This window comes from Stegostoma tigrinum, chromosome 43 (assembly GCF_030684315.1).
Source record: "Stegostoma tigrinum isolate sSteTig4 chromosome 43, sSteTig4.hap1, whole genome shotgun sequence".
NCBI lineage: Eukaryota > Metazoa > Chordata > Chondrichthyes > Orectolobiformes > Stegostomatidae > Stegostoma > Stegostoma tigrinum.
The window spans coordinates 7,315,988-7,337,213 of record NC_081396.1 but is presented as its reverse complement, the minus strand read 5'-3'; the positions used below and the strand labels follow the sequence as shown (position 1 = coordinate 7,337,213).

At 48.5% G+C, this 21,226-nt stretch overlaps 1 protein-coding gene across 1 annotated transcript in view; it reads left to right on the top strand.

The window, feature by feature from the left end:
- Window positions 1-6,468: 6,468 nt before the first annotated feature.
- The window catches only part of LOC125448886 (zinc finger protein 256-like), a 68,826-nt gene continuing 54,068 nt past the window's right edge, over window positions 6,469-21,226 (top strand). Inside the window, exons 1-2 of the mRNA XM_059641801.1 lie at window positions 6,469-6,654; window positions 8,302-8,829. Coding sequence (XP_059497784.1) covers window positions 8,353-8,829 — 477 coding nt within the window. The 5' untranslated portion in view covers window positions 6,469-6,654; window positions 8,302-8,352. The remainder of the gene's footprint in view (window positions 6,655-8,301; window positions 8,830-21,226) is intronic.

Below are 21,226 nucleotides of genomic sequence, written 5' to 3'. Positions count from 1 at the left end.
TGAGAGTCCCCAGGGTGAAAATGTCATTTATGGTGGCGGAATGGATTTAAGGGATCTGTGCGAGGAAAAGTTTTTCTTTAAATAGATGTTGGTAGGCTCAGGGTGGCTCAGTGGTTGGCACTGCAGCCTCACAGCACAGGCACCTAGGTTCAATTCCAGCCTCGGGTGACTGTCTGCATAGAGTTTGCAGGTTCTCCCTTTTCTGCTTCCAACGCAGTGATAGCTTTCCTTGAATAAGGAGACCAGTACTGTCCATTCCTCAGATGCTGCTTGGCCCTGCTGTGTTCATCCAGCGCTACACACTGTTACTCCTTACTCCAGGTGGTTATCTCGCCTCACCGTGTATGAGCTGAGCCGCACACTTCCATTCAGTTCCACTCACAGTTGGCGGCTCCGCAGTTACCCCTGCTGCCCCACAGCGCCAGGAACGCGGGTTTGATTCCACTTTTGGGCGACTGTCTGTGTGGAATTTGCATGTTCTTCTTCTCCTCCTCCCCCCCGCCCCCCCCCTCCACAGTGTCTGTGTGGGTTTCCTCCAAGTGCTCCGGTTTCCTCCCTCTTTCCAAACATGTGCAGGCTAGGTAGATTAGATCGTAGTATCATAGTGTGGAAACAGGCCCTTCGGCCCAACAAGTCCATACCGGACCTCAGAGCATCCCACCCAGATCCATCCCTAGCTGAAACGAGCAAGATCACATTTCCCACCCCCACTCCTTCTGCCAGATCATTCCCTGCCGATGTAATTTCCCAGTCAATGGCCTTTTTAAAGAGAGCACTGCAAGTTCCAAATGGCCCTTTCCGCAAATGGGTGCTGGTCACGCAGCAAACTGCACCCTGGATAATGGAAGGCCACCCGCTGTCAGAAAGAGAGACCCCCAAAATTGCTAGCAAGGCTCCACCTTGACTGACTACTGGTAACAGAGAATTGCCAGGATGTTGCCTATAGATTTCAATGAATGAACATATAACTTGAGAATCTGTTGGCTGCGCAAATAATTTGCCCCTCTTACAAAAATAGGATAATAATTGTCAGACCTACCATCTCCAGCAAAAAAGAGCCCACCCATCGGTTTTCACTACGGCAGAAGAACAGGCCCTCCGGCCCCTCCAAGCCTGCACTGACACATTTGGCCCTTCCATGCTGAAACTGTCTTCACTTACAGGATCCGTATCCCTCTCCTCTCTTCCTGTTCGTGCTTTGGCAGCGCATTTCAGGCACTCACCATCCGCTGTGTGAAAAACTTGCCTCGCAAAGCTCTTTTAAACATTCCCCCTCGCAGCTTGAACCTGTGTCCCCTCGTAATTGAGCCCCTCCACCTTGGGGGAAAAAGCCTCGTACTTTCCACTCTGTCCATGCTATTCATAATCTTATAAACTTCTATTAGGTCACCGGTCAAACTCCTGTGTACCACCGAAAACGAACCCAGTCTCTCCAACCTTTCTTCATGACTAAAATCCCCCTTAGCAGGCAACATGCTGGTAAACCTTTTCTGTACCCTCTCCTTCTGGTAATGTACCGACCAGAACTGTGTGCAATATTCCAAGTGTGGCCTAACTAAAGTTCTATAAAGCTGCAGCATAACTTGTCTATCCTGATACTCATCGCCCCTTCCAGTGAAGGCCAGCATCCCACAGACCTCTTTTTACTACCTTATCTACCTGCGCTGCCACCTTCCGTGATCTGTGGACCTGCACACCCAGATCCCTCTGCGTATCAAATACTTCGAAGGGTTCTGCTATTCTCTGTGTAATTTCCACCTGCACTCGACCTTCCAAAGTACATCACCTCCACTTTTACTTTCTCACTTTGAATTCGTAGAGTTGACGTGGGCCACGCCTTGTGATTGTTCAGTTCCTCAAGGTATTTCATAGAATCATAGAATATAGAACACTACAGCACAGTACAGGCCCTTCGGCCCTCGCTGTTGCGCCGACCTGTCATACCGATCTCAAGCCCATCTAACCTACACTATTCCATATCATCCATATGTTTATCCAATGACCATTTAAATGCCCTTAAAGTTGGCGAGTCTACTACTGTTGCAGGCAGGGCATTCCACACCCTTACTACTCTCTGAGTAAAGAACCTACCTCTGACATCTGTCCTATATCTATCACCCCACAATTTAAAGCTATGCCCCCTCGTGCTCGCCATCACCATCCGAGGAAAAAGGTTCTCACCGTCCACCCTATCTAATCCTCTGATCATCTTGTATGTCACTATTAAGTCACCTCTCAACCTTCTTCTCTCTAACGAAAACAGCCTCAAGTCCCTCAGCCTTTCCTCGTAAGACCTTCCCTCCATACCAGGCAACATCCTAGTAAATCTCCTCTGCACCCTTTCCAAAGCTTCCACGTCCTTTTGGTGACCAGAACTGTACAAAATACTCCAAGTGCGGCCGCACCAGAGTTTTGTACAGCTGCAGCATAACCTCTTGGTTGCGGAACTCGATCCCTCTATTAATAAAAGCTAAAACACTGTATGCCTTCTTAACAGCCCTGTCAACCTGGGTGGCAACTTTCAAGCATCTGTGTACATGGACACCGAGATCTCTCTGCTCACTACACTACTAAGAATCTTACCATTAGCCCTGTATTTCTAATAGACTTTCATGTCCACGTGTCAGGTTCAAAAAACATAACAGTTCCCAAGCTAAAAGCAGTCTTTCCAAACCACACCCCCCACTCCCCCCAGGAATTGGAAGAACTGTAGACGACCTCTTTGTGACTGACAAGCTTCTTAAAGGGCTCGGCAGGGTAAAAGCTGAGAGGATGTTTCCCCTCAGGGAGAGTCTAGGATCAGAGAACACACTCTCAATTTTAAGACAGAGCAGAGGAGGAATTTCTTCTCCCTCAGGGGATTTCGAACTCCTTGCCACAGAGAGCTGTAAAGGGTAGAGACACACAGCATGGAAACAGACCCTTCGGTCCAACCGGTCCTTGCTGAACGTAAATCCAAACTAGACTAGTCCCACCTGCCCGCCCCTGGCCCATATCCCGCCAAAAGCTTCCTATTCGTGTCCTTATCCAAATGTCTTTTAAACGTTGTAACTGTACCCACATCCACCACTTCCTCTGGAGTTCATCTCTCACCTTAAAAATGTGCCTCCTGGTCTTGAAATGCCCCCACCCTCGGGAAAAGACAACAGCCATTCACCTTAACTTGTTCCTCATGATTTTATAAACCTCTACAAGGTCACCCCTAAGCCTCCTACGCTCCAGAGGGAAAGTCCTTGTGTAGATTTAAGACTGAGGTAGATTCTTGATCAGTCTGGAAGTCCAGGGTTATGGGGCAAGTGTCAAATGAGCCACGATCCTATTGAATGGCAGATGGGCTGAATGGCCTGTTTCTGTTACCCTCGTAATATTCCATTTAAAATATTACAGCTTGCAACAGACATTAACAGATGTCATGATCTTACTGAATGGTGGGGCAGGTTTGAAGTGACAAATGGACTTCTTAGTCCTACATTTAAATGTCTTTACGAACATGCGGCAAGCATCATATTCCCTTTGTGGCCCACGAGAAATTACCAAGTCCATCTTCAGAACAACACGTTGCACAGTGGTTAGCACTGCAGCCTCACAGCGCCAGGGACCCAGGTTCGATTCCAGCCTCGGGGCGACTGTCTGTGTGGAGTTTGCACATTCTCCCCGTGTCTGCGTGGGTGTCCTCCGGGTGCTCCGGTTTCCTCCCACAGTCCAAAGATGTGCAGGTTAGGATGGATTGGTCAGGTTAAATTACCCCGTAGTGTCCAGAGACGTGCAAGTTGGGTGGATTAGCCATGGGAAATGCAGGATTACAGGGATGGGGTGAATTTGAGGGGAGTTGAGTCAGGATGAGATGCTCTTAGCAGGTTAGCATTTGGACAGAAAGGTGTGCTGTAAGGTGTAAAAAAAATAATATATTGTACTGACAGAGACCAATTGAGCTGTCTGGCCTGGCCCTGTGCCAGAGATTCAATGGCTACAGAGACAATTCTGTTTATTCTGGATCTCCCGCAATGGTAAAACAAATGCTGTTTACTCCCTAGGATATGATAAATGTCTGATAAATGTCCTTCAGCAGTTTCTGCGGATCATTTCAGAGGAAATGTCCAGTCCCAGGCTCAAAGGGCATCAGCAAAGTGGGTGAGAGTGGCCGATCCAGCAGGTAGTAGCCCTGTGGCCCTCCACTCCAGAATGAATTCCTTCCCACATAAGGGCCAGAGGGACGGCCTCTTTGGTGCTGCACAAGGCTTGCCAAATCCGCAGACGCCATCCCGCACTCAGAGCTGGTGCGAGGCCGCTCCCCGGTGCCCCTCGAGGAAGGGTGACTGAGTTCGGTGCAGCATAACGCCCCCCCCCCCCCCCCCATGTGGACCCGCTGGTGTGTACGCAGGTTAGACGAGGGAGTGAATCCCTTCCTGTCCACGGAGCAGTGTGAAGGGCCTGTCCCCCCGTGTGAACCAGCCGGGGCGTGACCAAGTGGGATGACTGACCGGCCTTGCCGCCGTCAGGGTAGGTGAATGGCCTCTCCCGGGTGCGGCTATGCTGATGAATTTCAAGCTGAGATAGGGTTCTGAATCCCTTCCCACAGTCGCCACGTTTTCCACGGTTTTTCCACGATGCCAAGTCCTTTGTCTCTCCGAGTTCAGTGTTTGATTCCCAGTCTCTCACTTGGAGTGTGTCTGTCTTGGTGCTTTCGCAGTCACACTGACATCTAAAATCTTCTGAAGCAGAAGGTGTAGGTAAACATGTGAGGCTGGATGAACACAGCAGGCCAAGCAGCATCTCAGGAGCACAAAAGCTGACGTTTCGGGCCTAGACCCTTCATCAGAGAAGGGTCTAGGCCCGAAACGTCAGCTTTTGTGCTCCTGAGATGCTGCTTGGCCTGCTGTGTTCATCCAGCCTCACATTTTATTATCTTGGAATCTCCAGCATCTGCAGTTCCCATTATCTCTGGTGTAGGTAAACATGTCTCCTTCTAGATTCCAAGGCTGATGATGCTTAGCTCCTGTTGAGTTGAGTGTCAGATCTTGACCTGATGATTTGTTTCAGATTTCTGTCTGAAAACCCTTCCCTTTTAATATCCTGCAAAAGCAGATTACTAAAGTCATTGCTGTCGGTACAGGGCAGAAATTTAGAACAGACAGTTCCAGTTTATGGAGTCGTACAGAAACAGACCCTTCGCTCAAACTCAATGAGCCGAATGGATGTGCTAAATTAATCTAGTTCCATTTGCCGGTTTTTGGCTCATATCCCTGTCAACCTTTCCTGCTCAGCTACCCATCTAGATGCCTTTTAAATGTTGAAATTGTACCAGCCTCGACCTTAAATGGAAAATTCTCTCTTCTCTCACTCCCTGAAATCTGCAAATCACCATCCGACACACTCTCACCCTGCTGTATCTAATATCCCCCCTCCCCACTGGCCTAAAGGGGCTGATTCATGTTGATAGACACTGTTTGCTTGTCTCCTCACAGAGACCTCAAACATACATACACGCTGCTTGCCATCTATATTTGTGTATTACTGGATTAAAAATGTCACACAAAAGACTGCATTATTCTATTAGAGATAGAGCTGGAAATTTGTGGAAGGGCATTATTTAAGCAGAGAATGGTCATGACCTGGAACTCAGTGCGTACGAGGGCTGTGGAAATGGGAGACAATCAATAGTTTTAAAATGACACTGGATGGTAACCTGAAGGAGATAATCTTGATGGTCTCCAGGATTTAGAGAGGGGAGTGGTTGACTGGATGCCACTACAGAGAAGGATGGGACTGACTGGATTAAACTACAAAGTCTGCATGGATGCAAGTAGCCAAATGGACTTCTAATGTTTCAACAACAGAACACAAACATATTAGAATATAGAAGATCAGAAATCGATTTATTTAGGGAACTGTAAATAATACGTACATCAGAATAACATTGGACTTATCTCTGTCCTGTGTTTAAAAAATCATCCCATTCGATGTTAGCCATCTCCTGAGGAAACTACCTTTTGATTGCGAGCATTAAGACAGGAGCCATCCTTTGAACAAGGCAAATAAATGATTCAAACTGAGGGAACAAAGGATGTCAGTGTCTTTGACAGAGGCCTGGAGCAGCTTTTCCAGAATCTGTCCCCCCTTTAGATTCACTCCCTTGCCCTTCATCTCCTGCACATTAACAATTAAAATCCCGAATGAGAGAAGAAACGGGAAAGGGTGTGGGTGAGAAAAGAGAGTGCTGTGCTCACAGATGTTGCACAGGGGAGGAAGCTGCAGCCTGGAGGGGGGTGAAGCTCAAACTTCATTCAGAGAGAGAGCAGCAGCAGCTTTGCTGGGCAGCTTCAGGAGCTCATTGTCCAGCTTCCGCGTTCAGACAATAGGGAAGCTCTGATTGGCAGGAGGACCAGTCTCCTTCCGGTCCTCCACTGCTCCCCATTGGTCAATCTCCGCCTTAGTGAACCTTTGACCGCACCCCATTGATGGCGTCACAATGCGGATTGCCCTGTGAGTTTTGGAGTGAAACTGCATCCTCTGGGCAGCGTCTGGGAGCAATGTCTCCCCCTTTCCATTTCTCATCCCGGGAGGGAGAGACTGTTCACTTATTGCAACTGGACTGAATCCAAGGGAGGGAGCATTCTCTGCAGAGCTTGGTTCAGGTCTCTGTCTCTCTTAAAGGTATTGTCACACTTCACTCCCTCAGTTTGATGCATTTATTTGTCTGGCTGAAAGATGGCCTCTTTCACTTCGTTAACAACTAAAGGGAATGTCTTCTCACGTGAAAGCCCTGCGAGCAATAAATGATCAAGTTGTAATGATATAATATTAATTGAGAAATGACCACGGTTATACTCTATACGTTTGATATATTGCTTCCTTATCTCTAAACTTTGCTTACAATTAAATCTAGTGTTGTACAGCAAGTACTATAGTCACATCATTTATTTCCAATGATAGAGTTGATGTGTAATAAAAGTAATGACATCATAGTCCCAATGGGCTGCTCTCTCATTAGACAGGGATGTGAGTTGGTGGTTTAATCTGAGGGTCAATAACCTCAGCAGTGCAGGAATTGATTGCACATCATTGGCATCACGCTACATTACAAACAAGCCATCCAGCTAACTGACTCTGTCTTGTACTAGTAGGGCTAATAGAATAGTCTATTTAGCAATTAGAGTCCACGCTCACTTAGTCCGACAATGATTCTCATGCGCCGTCAACTTCTCTTTAATTCTGTCAGTGCTTTTCCTTCAAGTGCCAGTGCAATTCGTTTTGATATTGTTGATTGTATTCATGCTCTCATAATACTAACCGGGTTCCATGAACTGCACTCCTGCACTGAACGTCTAATGAACCAGTAATGTGCCATGTATATAAGTTGGCCAGACAGCTGGTTTGCAATACAGAGTGATGCCAACACCGTGGGTTCAGTTCCTGCACCAGCTGAGGTTACTGTGAAGGACTCTCCTTATCCACCTTTCTCCTCTTTTAAAGTGTGCTGACCCTCAGGTTTAACCACCACAGTCATGGAAACAGACCCTTCGGTCCAACCAGTCCATGCCGAACGTAATCCCAAACTAAACCAGTTCCACCTGCCTGCTCCTCGCCCATATCTCTCCCAACCTTTCCTATTCATGTACTTATCTAAATATCTTTTAAATGTTGGAATTGTATCCACATTCACCATTTCCTCAGGAAGTTCATTCCACACCCACACTACCCTCCCTGTAAAAGAAACTTTCCCTTCATTTCTCTCTTAAATCTCTCTCCTCTCACCTTAAAAATGTGTCCCCTAGTCTTGAAATCTCCCATCCTAGGGAAAGGACAACTCCGACTAACTCATATCTATACCCCTCATTATTTTATAAACTTCTTTAGGATCGTAATCTCATATGCTCCAATGAAATATGTCCCAGCCTATCCTGCCTTTGGTCTAGCCAGACAATAGTGACATTATCCTTTCTGTTTTGTCCAATAAAATATAACTGGAAATAAACAAATTGTTATCTTGCAAATCAGCTTGAATGTTTTCAGTTCAAGTCCTGGGTGGGCATGGATTGGGTATTTTCAGATGGATTAGTTACAGAAGGGAGAGAAATGTGGGGGTGGGGGGAAAAGAGTTGCGTGGGGTGGAGATTTACAGCTCTTCAAAAACAAGAGATGAGGACAAAGTGTTCCACAGAAATTGGAAATGTCTGTTATGAACGTCCGTCCTCGACTGACTGACTGGAGATTTTGTAAACTGCTTTTCACGGGGTCTCTGAATTTGCAGACAGAAATCTCGAACTAAGTGAAAGCCTGACTGTAATCTTGATTCACCAGGACTGGAACACCGTTGGGCTGTTGAATCCAGGAGAAGTATTCGTCTGTTCCATGGACTCCATGAATCCTTGCATTAGTGGGAAGGGTGAGGAGGAGGGATTACTGATCCCACATCAACATATTCACATGGGGGAGAGGCCGTTCACCTGCTCCGAGTGCGGCAAGGGCTTCCTTCAGTCATCTGATCTCTGGAATCACCAACGGGTCCACACGGGGGAGAGACCGTTCACCTGCTCCGAGTGCGGGAAAGGGTACACTCGGTCATCCTACCTGCGGAATCACCAGCGGGTCCACACCGGGGAGAGGCCATTCACCTGTTCCGAGTGCGGGAAGGGCTTCAATCATTCGTCCCACCTCTGGGATCACCAGCGGGTCCACACCGGCGAGAGGCCGTTCACCTGCTCCGAGTGCGGGAAGAGCTTCATCCAAGCATCCCACCTGCTGACCCACAAGCGGGTCCACACTGGGGAGCGGCCGTTCACCTGCTCAGTGTGCGGGAAGGGATTCCTTCAGTCATGCCACCTTGTGGCGCACCAGGGGGCTCACACCGGGGAGAGGCCATTCTCCTGCTCGCAATGCGGGAAGCGATTCACCCATTCATCCAGCCTGCTGAGGCACCAGCGCATTCACAAGTGAGCGCAGCAACTGATATTCTGCTGCTGTAAGTCACAAGCAGGACTGAAACCTGTTTATTCTGACAATGGGGGAAGCAGGAGCGCCAGAGGGTCCCCTTTCTCCTGGACTAGCTGCTCTCTCCCACTTCACTTCCAGTGGGGCTGATGCTGTTTGAGCTTGGGACTACATGTTCCCACTGAAATGATCCACAGAAACTGAGGAAGTAGATTTATTGTATTGTAGGGAGTAAATGGTATTTATTCTACCACTGTGGGAGATCTACAATAAACACATTTGTCTGTGTTCCATTGGGTTCACAACAGAAGGCCACGCTGGTCACCTCAATCGGTCTCTGTGCACGAGCTCTGATGTCTGTTGTGACATCAACTTAAGAACTGACATGAAGCTGGGCATAGGATTGAGCTGCAATGTCCAAGCCGCAACACTCGATGTAAGGGAGGGGTGGTGAAGAGTTATGTTTCTCTGGAACTGCCTCTTCAAAACGTCTGTAATCGTCCTGCCTGAGCAAATTTATGGCTGGATTTTCACATAAACTGACCCCTGCATCATTTACCAGTCCTCTCAGAGAGTGTGTTTGTTTGGAAAACAGCGCAAGAATTCACTACGGTGACCAGTGGGGTTGTTTCTTCTTTCTTACAGAAAAGACATACCAACGCAGACGTTAAAACAACAAGAAAAGCCTCGAGCAGAAGCAGGCAGCACAGTGGCTCAGGGGTTAGCACTGCTACCTGGGTTCGATTCCACCCTCAGGCTACTGTCTGTGTGGAGTTTGCACATTTTCCCCACATCTGTGTGGATTTCCACTCAGTCCAAAGATGTGCAGGTGAGGGTGGGTTCGCCGTGCTAAATTACTCTATTAGTGTCCAGGAATGTGCAGGCTAGGGTGGGTTAGCCGTGGGAAATTACCCGTAGTGCCCAGGGATGTGCAGGCTAGGGTGGGTTAGCCATGGGAAATTACCCATAGTGCCCAGGGATGTGCAGGCTAGGGGGGGATTTAGCCATGGGAAATTACCCATAGTGCCCAGGGATGTGCAGGCTAGCGGGGGATTTAGCCATGGGGAATGTAGGGTTACAGGTATAGGGGTGTGGGTCTGGATGGGATGCTCTTCAGAGGGTGTGGGTGGACTTGAAGGGCTGAATGGCCTTCTTCCATACAAGGGATTCTATGATTCCGTACATTTATGCTGGAAACCCAGGAGAAAACCCTTTTACAATCAGTGCTGGCTGAACAGTGAGTATTTGTGATCTGGCTGACTGAGTGGTCCATACGAGCAGTGATATGGTTCCCAGACAGTACATTGAAGCTGCAGAGGGCTGTCAGTAAACCCGGGTACTGTCCCCTCAGAAGTGGGCAACAAGCTTGAGCCATGGCCGGAAACAGCGCAGGGGTGAAGAGAAGAAATCAAAAACGGAGAAGCACAGCAAGTGTGTTTCTTAATCTCCCTCCATTCCCAGTAATAAATTTGCAAAATATAGGGACCGTCAGGAAGGTGAGCACAAAGCCCCTAGCATGAATTAGGTAACAGAATCTCTACAGAGTGGGAGTTGGCCATTTGGCCCATTGAGTCCACACCGACTGTCCAAAGAGCATCCCACCCCCATACCCTATCCCTGTAACCCTGCATTTCTCATGGCTAGTCCACCCAGTCAACACATCCCTGAACACTATGGGACAATTTAGCATGGCTAATCCACCTAGCCTGCGCATCTTTGGACTGTGGGAGGTAACCGAAGTGCCCGGATGGCAAGCGTGCAAACTCCACACAGTCTCCTGAGGGTGGAATCGAAGCTGGGTCCCTGGCACCATGAAGCAGCAACGCCGACCGCTGAGCCACCCTGCTGCCGCAGATGCCCTGTCGAAACTTCTCAAAAAGTCCCTGCATCTAGACCTCCGGGTCTGGCGGGATTGCGAGGCCACCTCCATGTAGTGTAGACCCTGAACCCCCTGAGAAGGGAGGCTGGATAGGTTTTTGAGTTACTTTGCTTAGGTCAGAGAAGATTGGTTGTGGAGGGGGGCGTGGTGGTTGGGAACCTGATGGAGATGTGTAAGGTTGGGAGGGGCGTGGACAGCAAGCAGTTGTTCCCTTTGTTCGAAAGCCGAAACACCCGAGGGGATTGGAGGACAATTCTTTTCACCCAGGGCTTGGTGGGGGTCTGGCATGCACTGCTTTGGGGTAGTGGAGGGGAGTTGAGCTGGGAAAGTCACAGCCTTTTATAAAAGTACTTGGATGAACATAACATTCGAAGGGTGTGAGATTCACGCAGATTTTGTCAGTGTAGAGTTGACATCTTTTGAAGGCCTGCTGCGTATTGTATGACTCTAAATGTTCCATCGTTCCTTGTTATCAACTTTGAGCTACCCAAATGAGTGTGCACTTTCGTTCTGTAGCGTGTGATTTCTTTGGGTTAAAAACGGGGATGTCACGGAATTTGTTTAACTCGTGCAGGAGAGGAGGGTGGCTCTGGCCAGGCTGCATTTATTGCCCACCCCTAATTGCCCAGAGGGCAGTTCAGAGTCAATTTGCCCTGGGTGTTGAGTCACCTGTAGGCCAGACCAGGTAAGGGATGGCAGTTTCCTTCCCATTAGGGTACCAGGTGGGTTTTTCAAACAATTCCTGTACATTGGGGAAACCAAACAGAGGCTTGGGGACCTCTTTGCAGAACACCTCCGCTCGGTTCGCAATGAACAACTGCACCTCCTAGTCACGAACCATTTCAATGTCCCCTCCTATTCCTCCGACGATATGTCCATCCTGGGCCTCCTGCAGTGCCACAACGATGCCACCCGAAGGTTGCAACTCATTTTCCGCTTGGGAACCCTGCAGCCCAGTGGTATCAATGTGGACTTCACATGCATCAAAATCTTCCCCCCACCTCTGCATCCCAAAACCAGCCCAGCTTCTTGCTGCCTCCCTAACCTGTCCCTCCTCCCACCCCCAACTCCTACCTATTAACCTCATCCCACCCTGGACTGACCTATCTCCTCCCTAACTCCCCACCTACACTCACCTTTACTGGCTCCATCCCTGCCTCTTTGACCTATCTGTCTCCTCTCCTCCCGTCTTCTCGTCTATCCACCTCCCTGTCTCTCCCTATTTATTTCAGAACCCCCTTCCCCCTCCCCTATTTCTGAAGAAGGGCCTAGGCCCAAAACATCAGCTTTCCTGCTCCTGAGATGCTGGTTGGCCTGCTGTGTTCATCCAGCTACACACTTTGTTATCTCATGATCATCATTATGGTTTTAATTCAGATTTTTTTTCAATTGAATTCAACTTCCACTATCTCCCGGAGGCGGGACTGGAACCAGGGTCCATCGGACGTTATGGTGGTGGGGGTCTCTGGATGAGCAGCACTAATACCACAAGGCCATCGCCTTCCAATGAGTCAGGAACCAGGATGAGAGCCTGTGATCACAAGCTGTTCACATTGCAGTGTCCCCCATGTAACACTGTGTGCTTTGATTTCTCTCTACGTACGAGGACCGAGCCTCTACTCTTTTTCTTTTAAACAAGAAGGTCAAGCCCTCCCCTTACACTTTTGGGATGAGTACAGGTTAAGCCCAGAGCAAAGCTGACTCTACCCTTTTCGAAACCAGAAAGGTAAAAGTTTCCCCAATTTTGAACCAAAGCGTAACTCTGGAGAAGTAAAAACGAGTAATAAACAAGCAAAAAAAAGTCGTTTCTTGACCCTGTCCCCATCAACTACTCTTGGGGTAGAGATGACAAGGGGCCAAAATGCAGAATAAAATATCTCTTGATTAAAAATAACAGCCCCCATGGCTCTTCCAGTGATTCCAAAAATTGAAACAAAGGGAAAATTAAGACAGCTTCTTCTAGGGAACTAGCCCAAAAATAAATGCGACTCAGAGGCTTGTGCTATGGAAGCAGAAAGGTCTACCGAATCCAAATGTTATAGTTCAGGTTTATGATGCTCTCCAGCCCCTGCAGCACGCATCCGGGGTCAGCTGAGTGCAGACATAACCTGGGCAAACCCGTCTGTGAGTTTCATGTCAGCTGAACCTACCAAGCCCGTGAGAGGGTGGTAACTTAGCACTGGGGAAATCAAGACAAAATCCAGGAGTGAACCATGTTCCTGTCTGACCACAAAGTTAAATACAGTGAATGCCCAAAACAGACTTGGGGTTTCAGGTGCATACATCTTTAAAATGTCCCTATCGGGTGCTGAAAATGATCAAGATAGCTAATGGAATGCTGGCATTTATCTCTAAAGAACTTCTGGAACACTGTGTCCTGGTCTGGTCTCCCTCGTACAGGAAAGGCTTTGCGAAAACCGAAAGGGTTCAGAAAAGATTTACGAGGATGTTGCCTGGGTCGGAGGGTTTGAGCTGCAGGGAGAGGCTCAAAAGGGGTGACCTTTTGGGGTTTATAAAGTCATGAGCGGCATGGACAGGGCGAATAGCCAAGGTCTTTTCTCCGTGGGATGAAGGAGTCTGAAACCCGAGGGGCATAGGTTTAAGGTGAGAGGGGAAAGATTTAAAAGGGACCTGCGGACCAACGTTTTCATCCAGAGGGTGGTGCGCGTGTGGAACGGGCTGCCCAAGGGAGTGGCGGAGGCTGGTACAATGACAGCTGGATGGATGTATGAATAGGAAGGGTTCAGAGGGTCATGGGCCAAATGGAACTAGGTACACTTAGAATATTGGTGGGCACAGACAAGGTGGGCTGAAAGGCCTGTCTCCGTGCTGTACAACCCTCTGACTGGAGTACAAGGATGCAGAAGTTACGCTGCAGTTTGATAAAACCCTGGTTAGACCCCAGTTGGAGCGCTGAGAGCGGATCCGGACACCACACCTTAGGAAGGATGTATACCGGCCTCGCAGGAGGTGCAGCATAGGTTCACTAGGATGACACCCGGACTTCAGGGGTTATGTGAGGAGGAGCAGTTACACCAATTAGGCCTGATTGCTGTCAAATTTAGAAAGTTAAGGCTGGCGGTGGTGGGGGGGGCGGGGCGTTGTCGGTGTCAGTGTGTGTGTGGTCTCTGATCAAAATCTTCCAGATTTCGACAGGAAAAGACAGAGTAGAAAATCTATTTCCACTGGGTTGGGCTTTCTAGAACTCGGGGACATCGTCTGAGGGCGAGGGCCAGACCGTTCAGGTTAGGAAGTTAGGAAGCACTTCTGCACACGAGAGGGCGGGTAAGGTTTGGAGCTCTCCTCCACATGATTGTTGTTAACTTTAAAATCTGAGAGACATTTTTTTGTGGAACAGATATATTAAAGGACACAGGCCATCGGCAGCAATATGGAGTAAGGCTGCAGGCCAGCCATGATCCCATTGGATGGGGCGGAATAAACTTGAGGGGCTGCTCCAATGTGGAATGGGAGGGGGAAATGGTTCCTTTCTGCTGGACTGGCTGCTCTCATCCACTTTGCTTCGAGTGGGGCTGGTGCTGATTTAGCCTGGGACTGTGCACTGCCACTAAACAGATCCAGAGAAGCTGAGGAAGTTCTCTTACTTTATCCCCGATGGTTTAAAAAGTGTTTGGCCTACCACGACGGGTAGATCTGAGGTAAAACCATTCGTCTCTGTCCAGCGCAGAGCCAGATCAGTTGTCTCAATTGTTCTCTCAGTATTTATCCTCCACCAGAGCTTTTAGCCGCTTGTTTCAGCACACTTGGGTGAAATCTCTCTTTCTTTATCCCCCTGCTTAATGGAGCAATAAAATTGTTCCATGTGTGCGATTACATGCCTCTCAGAGGAAGCCTGCATTACATAGAACATTACAGCACAGTACAGGCCCTTCGGCCCTCGATGTTGTGTCGACCTGTCATACTGATCTGAAGCCCATCTAACCTACACTATTCCATGTACGTCCATATGCTTATCCAAATGACGACTTAAATGTACCTAAAGTTGGTGAATCTACTACCGTTGCAGGCAAAGCATTCCATTCCCTTACTACTCTCTGAGTAAAGAAACTACCTCTGACATCTGTCCTATATCTTTCACCCCTCAATTTAAAGCTATGCCCCCTCGTGCTCGCCGTCACCATCCTAGGAAAAAGGCTTTCCCTATCCACCCTATCTAACCCTCTGATTATTTTATATGTTTCAATTAAGTCACCTCTCAACCTTCTTCTCTCTAATGAAAGCGGCCTCAAGTCCCTCAGCCTTTCCTCGTAAGACCTTCCCTCCATACCAGGCAACATCCTAGTAAATCTCCTCTGCACCCTTTCCAAAGCTTCCACATCCTTCTTATAATGCGGTGACCAGAACTGTACACAATACTCCATGGTCAGGAAAACGCCAAGGTGTTTCAAGAAGTCTTTTGCTGGATGCAATCTCTGCAGGGCTGTAACAATGGACAAGGAAGGCCTCTTGTGGAAGGTCAACAGAGCTGACACCTACTGGAAGCGGCAAAAACCGGACCATAGAAATTCGTTCCAGATCAACACAACAGCGCTTCACTGGAGGCTCTGACACACTGAGGATGTCTGCTACCAAACCTCCCAGCTTGGCGAACACACCAACATCTACAGAAAGTCGAGTTTTGCACCTTCTTTAGTCGGTACGTTCTCTGTGTGCTGAGCCTCGGGCGATGGGAGAGATATGAGATGAATATTTGGCGCCAAATTTTTGCTGTGGAGAATGAAACGGAGGCGAGTGAACTCTGGGTGGGGGGGGGGAATGAATAATTGATGCTATTTCACGTTACAGAAGAGGAAGCGCAGGCTGGAGGTCTGAGAAAATATAAAGGTGGGTCCATTTCCAGGACCTCCTGGAGTGTATCCCAGGTGGTTGTGGGGAGTTAGGAAGGAAATTCTGAGTCCCCCTATCGTCTATAACCACGGGTAAAGTGCCAAAAGCCTGGAACGTGGCTAATGTTCTGCCTTTATATAAGAGAGGCTGTCAAGAGAACTACAGACCTGTGAGCCTGACATCAATGATGCTTAGGTTGTTGGAGGCAATTCGGAAAGACAGGATTCATAGGCATTTGGAGAGGCGAGGACTGATAAGGGATAGTCAGCACGGTTTTGTGCAAGGGAAAATTGTCGTCTTTCAAACTTGATTTGAGTTTTTTGAGGAAGTAACCAAGATATTTGATGAGGGCAGAGCAATAGACATTGTTTATTTGGCCTTTAACGAAGCCTTTGGAAAGGTTCCACAAGGTAGACTATTTAGTAACGTTAGATCACAAGGGATTCAGGTAGAGCCTTCCAATTTTATACAAAATACCAGGGGCATGCAGTAGGGTGCAGGTCTCTGGCACAGAGTCTGTCCCTCTTGCACAGAAGGGAAGCGGGGATAGGAAGAGAGTGATAGTCATTGGGGACTCAATAGTTAGAGGGACTGATAGAAGATTTGCCGGGAACGAAAGAGACTCACGATTGGTGTGTTGCCTACCAGGTGCCAGGGTCTGTGATGTCTCGGATAATCTCTTTCGGGTCCTGAGGGGAGAGGGTGACCAGCCCCAAGTCGTGGTCCACGTAGGCACCAACGACATAGGTAGAAAGAGTGATAGGGATGTCAGGCAGGATTTGAGGGAGCTAGGGTGGAAGCTGAGAGCTAGAACAAGCAGAGTGGTCATCTCTGGTTTGTCACCCGTACCACGTGATAGCGAGGCAAAGAACAGGGAGAGATTTCAGCTGAACACATGGCTGCAGGGATGGTGCAGGAGGGAGGGCTTCAGGTACATGGACAATTGGGGCTCATTCTGGGGAAGGTGGGACCTGTACAAACAGGACGGTCTCCACTTGAACCAGAGGGGCACGAATATCCTGGGTGGGAAATTTGCTAGTGCCATTCGGGTGGATTTAAACTAGCTCAGAAGGGGGATGGGAAACTGAGGTGTAGTCCTAGTACACAGGAGAATGAGCGTAGGGAGGACATGGACAGGACCTCACTGTCACAGGAGTGTGCTGGCAGACAGCAAGCTGGATTGAAGTGTGACGACGTTAATGCCGGGAGTATCCGGAATAATGTAGGTGAGCTTGCAGCTTGGATAGGTACCTGGGACTTCGATGTTGTGGCCATTTCGGAGGCATGGATAGAGCAGGGTCAGGAATGGATGTTGCAGGTTCTCGGGTTTAGATCTTTCATTAAGGTCTGGGAAGGTGGTAAAAGAGGGGGAGGTGTGGCTTTGTTGGTCAAGGACAGCATAACGGCGGCTGAAAGAACCTTTGAGGACTCGTCTCCTGCGGTGGTATGGGCTGATGTTGCCGAGGAAGGTTTGTCGACTGAGTCAGTGTGGGTGGAAGTTCGGAACAGCAAGGCAGCAGTCACTTCACTGGGGGTTTTCTACGGACCCCAAATAGCAGTTGGGAGATCGAAGAACTCATTGGCCGGCAGATTGTTGAAAAGTGCAAACGTATCAGGGTTGTTGTTATGGGTGACTTCAACTTTCCCAATATAGATTGAAACCTCCTTAGTGCAGATGGTTTGGATGGAGCCGTTTTTGTCAGGTGTGTTCAGGAGGGTTTCCTTACTCAGTATGTGGACAGGCCGACGAGGCGGGAGGCCATTTTGGATTTGGTGCTCGGCGATGAGCCAGGACAGGTGTCAGATCTCGTGGTGGGAGAAGACTTTGGCGACAGTGACCGCAAGAGCCTCACATTTACCATAGCCATGGAAAGGGAAAGGAGCAGTTACCAGGGGAAGATATTTAACTGGGGTCAAGGAAACTATGATGCTATCAGACAGGCGTTGGGAAGTACAGATTGGGAGCAATTGTTCCACAGAAAGGGCACAACAGACATGTGGAGGCTGTTTAAGGAGCAGTTGTTGCAAGTGATGTATAAATTTGTTCCTCTGAGACAGGTAAGAAGTGGTAAGATTAAGGAGCCTTGGATGACGGGTACAGAGGTGCTTCTTGTCAAAAAGAAAAAGGCAGCATACGTAAGGTGGAGGAAGTGAGGGTCTAGCACAGCTTTAGAGGATGACAGGCTTGCTCGGAAGGAGCTCAAAAGTGGACTCAGGAGGGCCAGGAGGGGGCACGGAAAAGGCTTGGCAGGAAGGATTAGGGAGAACCCGAAGGCATTTTACTCATACGTGAGGAATAAGAGAATGATCAGGGAGAAGGTAGGGCCGATCAGGGATCGCGTAGGGAACTTGTGCGTGGAGTCTGAGCAGATAGGGGAAGCCCTAAATGAGTTTTTTGCTTCGGTTTTCAATAAGGAAAGGGACCTTGTTGTGAATGAGAACTTTGAGGAGCAGGGAAACAGGTTTGAACAGATCAAGATTGAGGAAGTTGATGTGCTGGAAATTTTGGCAAACATTAAGATTGATAAGTCTCCAGGGCCAGACCAGATTAATCCTAGGTTGCTCTGGGAAGCGAGAAAGGAGGTTGCTAAGCCGCTGGCGAAGATCTTTGCTTCTTCACTCTCCATGGGAGTCATACCGGAAGATTGGAGGGAGGCAAATGTTGTTCCTCTTTTCAAGAAAAGTAATAGGGAAATCCCTGGAAATTACAGACCAGTCAGTCTTACATCTGTAGTCAGCAAGGTTTTGGAAAGAATTCTGAGGGATAGGATTTATGACTATTTGGAAAAGCATAGCGTGATTAAAGGGAGTCAGCCTGGCTTTGAGAGGGGCAGGTCATGCCTGACAAATCTTATTGAGTTCTTTGAGGAGGTCACAAGACAGGTTGACAAGGGTCGAGCAGTGGATGTGGTGTACATGGACTTCAGCAAGGCATTTGATAAGGTTCCCCACGGCAGGCTCATTTATAAAGTCAGGAGGTATGGGATACAGGGTATTTTGGCTGTCTGGATTCAGAATTGGTTGGCTGACAGGAGGCAGAGAGTGGTTGTAGATGGTAAGTATTCTGCCTGGAGGTCAGGGCTCTGTTCTTGGGCCTCTGCTCTTTGTAGTTTTTATAAATGACTTGGATGAGGAGGTTGGGGGGTGGGTTAGTATGTTTGCTGATGACACAAAGGTTGGAGGTGCCGTTGATAGTATCGAGGGCTATTGCAGGCTTCAGCGAGACATTGACAGAATGCAGACCTGGGCTGAGAAATGGCAGATGGAGTTCAACCTGGATAAATGCGAAGTGATGCATTTTGGAAGTTTGAAATTAAATGCTGAATATAGGATTAAAGGCAGGATTCTCGGCAGTGTGGAGGAACAGCGGGATCTTGGTGTTCAAGTGCATAGCTCCCTCAAAGTTACCACCCAGGTGGATAACGTTGTTAAGAAAGCATTTGGTGTTTTGGCTTTCATTAACAGGGGCATCGAGTTTAAGAGCCGCGAGGTTATGCTGCAGCTCTACAAAACCCTGGTGAGACCACACTTGGAATATTGTGTCCAGTTCTGGTCGCCCTATTATAGAAAAGATGTGCAGGCTTTGGAGAAGGGTGCAAAGGAGGTTTACCAGGATGCTGCCTGGACTGGAGGGCTTGTCTTATGAGGAGAGGTTGACTGAGCTCGGACTTTTCTCTCTGAGAGAAGGAGGAAGAGACGTGACCTGATCGAGGTGTACAAGGTAATGAGAGGCATGGATACAGTCGATAGCCAGAGACTTTTCACCAGGGCAGGATTGACAGCCAAGAGGAATCATAGATTTAAGGTGTTAGGAGGAAGGTATAGAGGAGATGTCAGAGGGAGGTTCTTCACCCAGAGAGTTGTGAGTGCATGGAATAGTTTACCAGTGGTAGTCATGGAAGCAGAGCCATTAGTGACATTTAAGCAACTGCTGGACATGCACATGGACAGCAGTGAATTGAGGGGAATGTAGGTTAGGTTATTTTATTTTTGGATTAGGATTATTCCACGGCACAACATCGTGGGCTGAAGGGCCTGTACTGTGCTGTACTTTTCTATGTTCTCTGTTCTATAAAATTGGCCAAACGGTAGGAGACAGAGGGTGGTGGTGGAGAGCCACATTTCAGACTGGGAAACCAGCGGTGTTCCACAGGGATCGGTACTGGGCCCACTTTTGTTTCTCATTTTTATAAATGATTTGGATGAGAATGTCAGAGGCATGGTTAGTAAGTTTGTCATTGACATCAAGATTGGTGGTTTGGTGGACAGTGAAGAAGGTTATCTGAGATCACAAGGAGATCTTGACCAATTAGGTCAACGGGCTGAGCAGTAGCAAGATGGAGTTTAATTTGGATAAATGCGAGGTATGGCATTTTGGTACAACAAACAAGGGCAGAACGTATACAATTCATGGTAGAGACCCCGGTAGTGTTGTAGAACAGAGAGACTGAAGGGTGCAAGTAGATTAACTATTTGAAATTTGCTCACAGGTAGACAGGTTTAACACACTTGTCTTCGTTGCTTAGACCCTTCGAGTGTAGGAGCTGGGACGTCATGTTGAGGTTGTACAGGATATTGGTGTGTCCAGTTCTAGTCACCCTGCTATAGGAAGGATATTATTCAATTGGAAAGAATTCAGAAAAGATTTAGCAGAATGTTGCCGGGTGTGGAGGGTTTGACTTATGACAATAGGATAGGCTGGGACTTTTTACACCTGGTTTGAGGTGTGGGGTGGGGGGGGGGGGGGGGGTGGCGGGCATCACTGGAGATTTCTTTCTTGAACTTCAAGCTGAACAAACCTTTCAGCTTCTTGTCCTCCTCCCCCCATCAAAACTCCAAGCGAGCTGTCGCCGATACAGACCAACACCGTATTCCTCTATCATTCAAAATGATCCTTTAAGAATATCATTCTACACTTGCCCCTGCTCAAGCAGAAAGGTTTCGAAAGCCTTTCCTTTGTGGTCAGACCCCTTCAGTCAGGAGTTGGACGGACCTCGCCTGGATGGGGGCAGCTCCAGCAACACTTGAAGTCCCACACCATCCAGGGAGAAAGCAGCCCCCCGCTTGCTTGTTACCACATCCACAAACATCTGCTCCCTCCGCCACCGATGCTCAGTAGCAGCAGTGTGCACCATCTACAAGGCGCACTGGAGAAGTTTGCCCAAGACAGCAATGAAGGGTCTAGGCCCAAAACCTCAGCTTTTGTGCTCCTAAGATGCTGCTTAGCCTGCTGTGTTCATCCAGCTTCACACTTTGTTATCTTGTATTCTCCAGCATCTGCAGTTCCCATTATCTCTGACCCCTTCCCAGCCCATGACCACTTCCATGGAGAAGGACAAGGACAGCAGATACATGGCAACACCATCCTCTCGAGCCGTTCTCCCCATCACAACTTGGAAATATGTCGGCCGTTCCTTCAGTGCGGCTGGGTCAAAATCCTGGAATTTCCTCCCTAAAGGCATTGTGGGTCTATCCTACGGCACGTGGACTGCAGTGGCTCAAGAAAGCAGCTCACCTCCCCCCCCCACCTTCTCAAGGGCAACTAGGGACAGGTTGGCCCATGTCAAT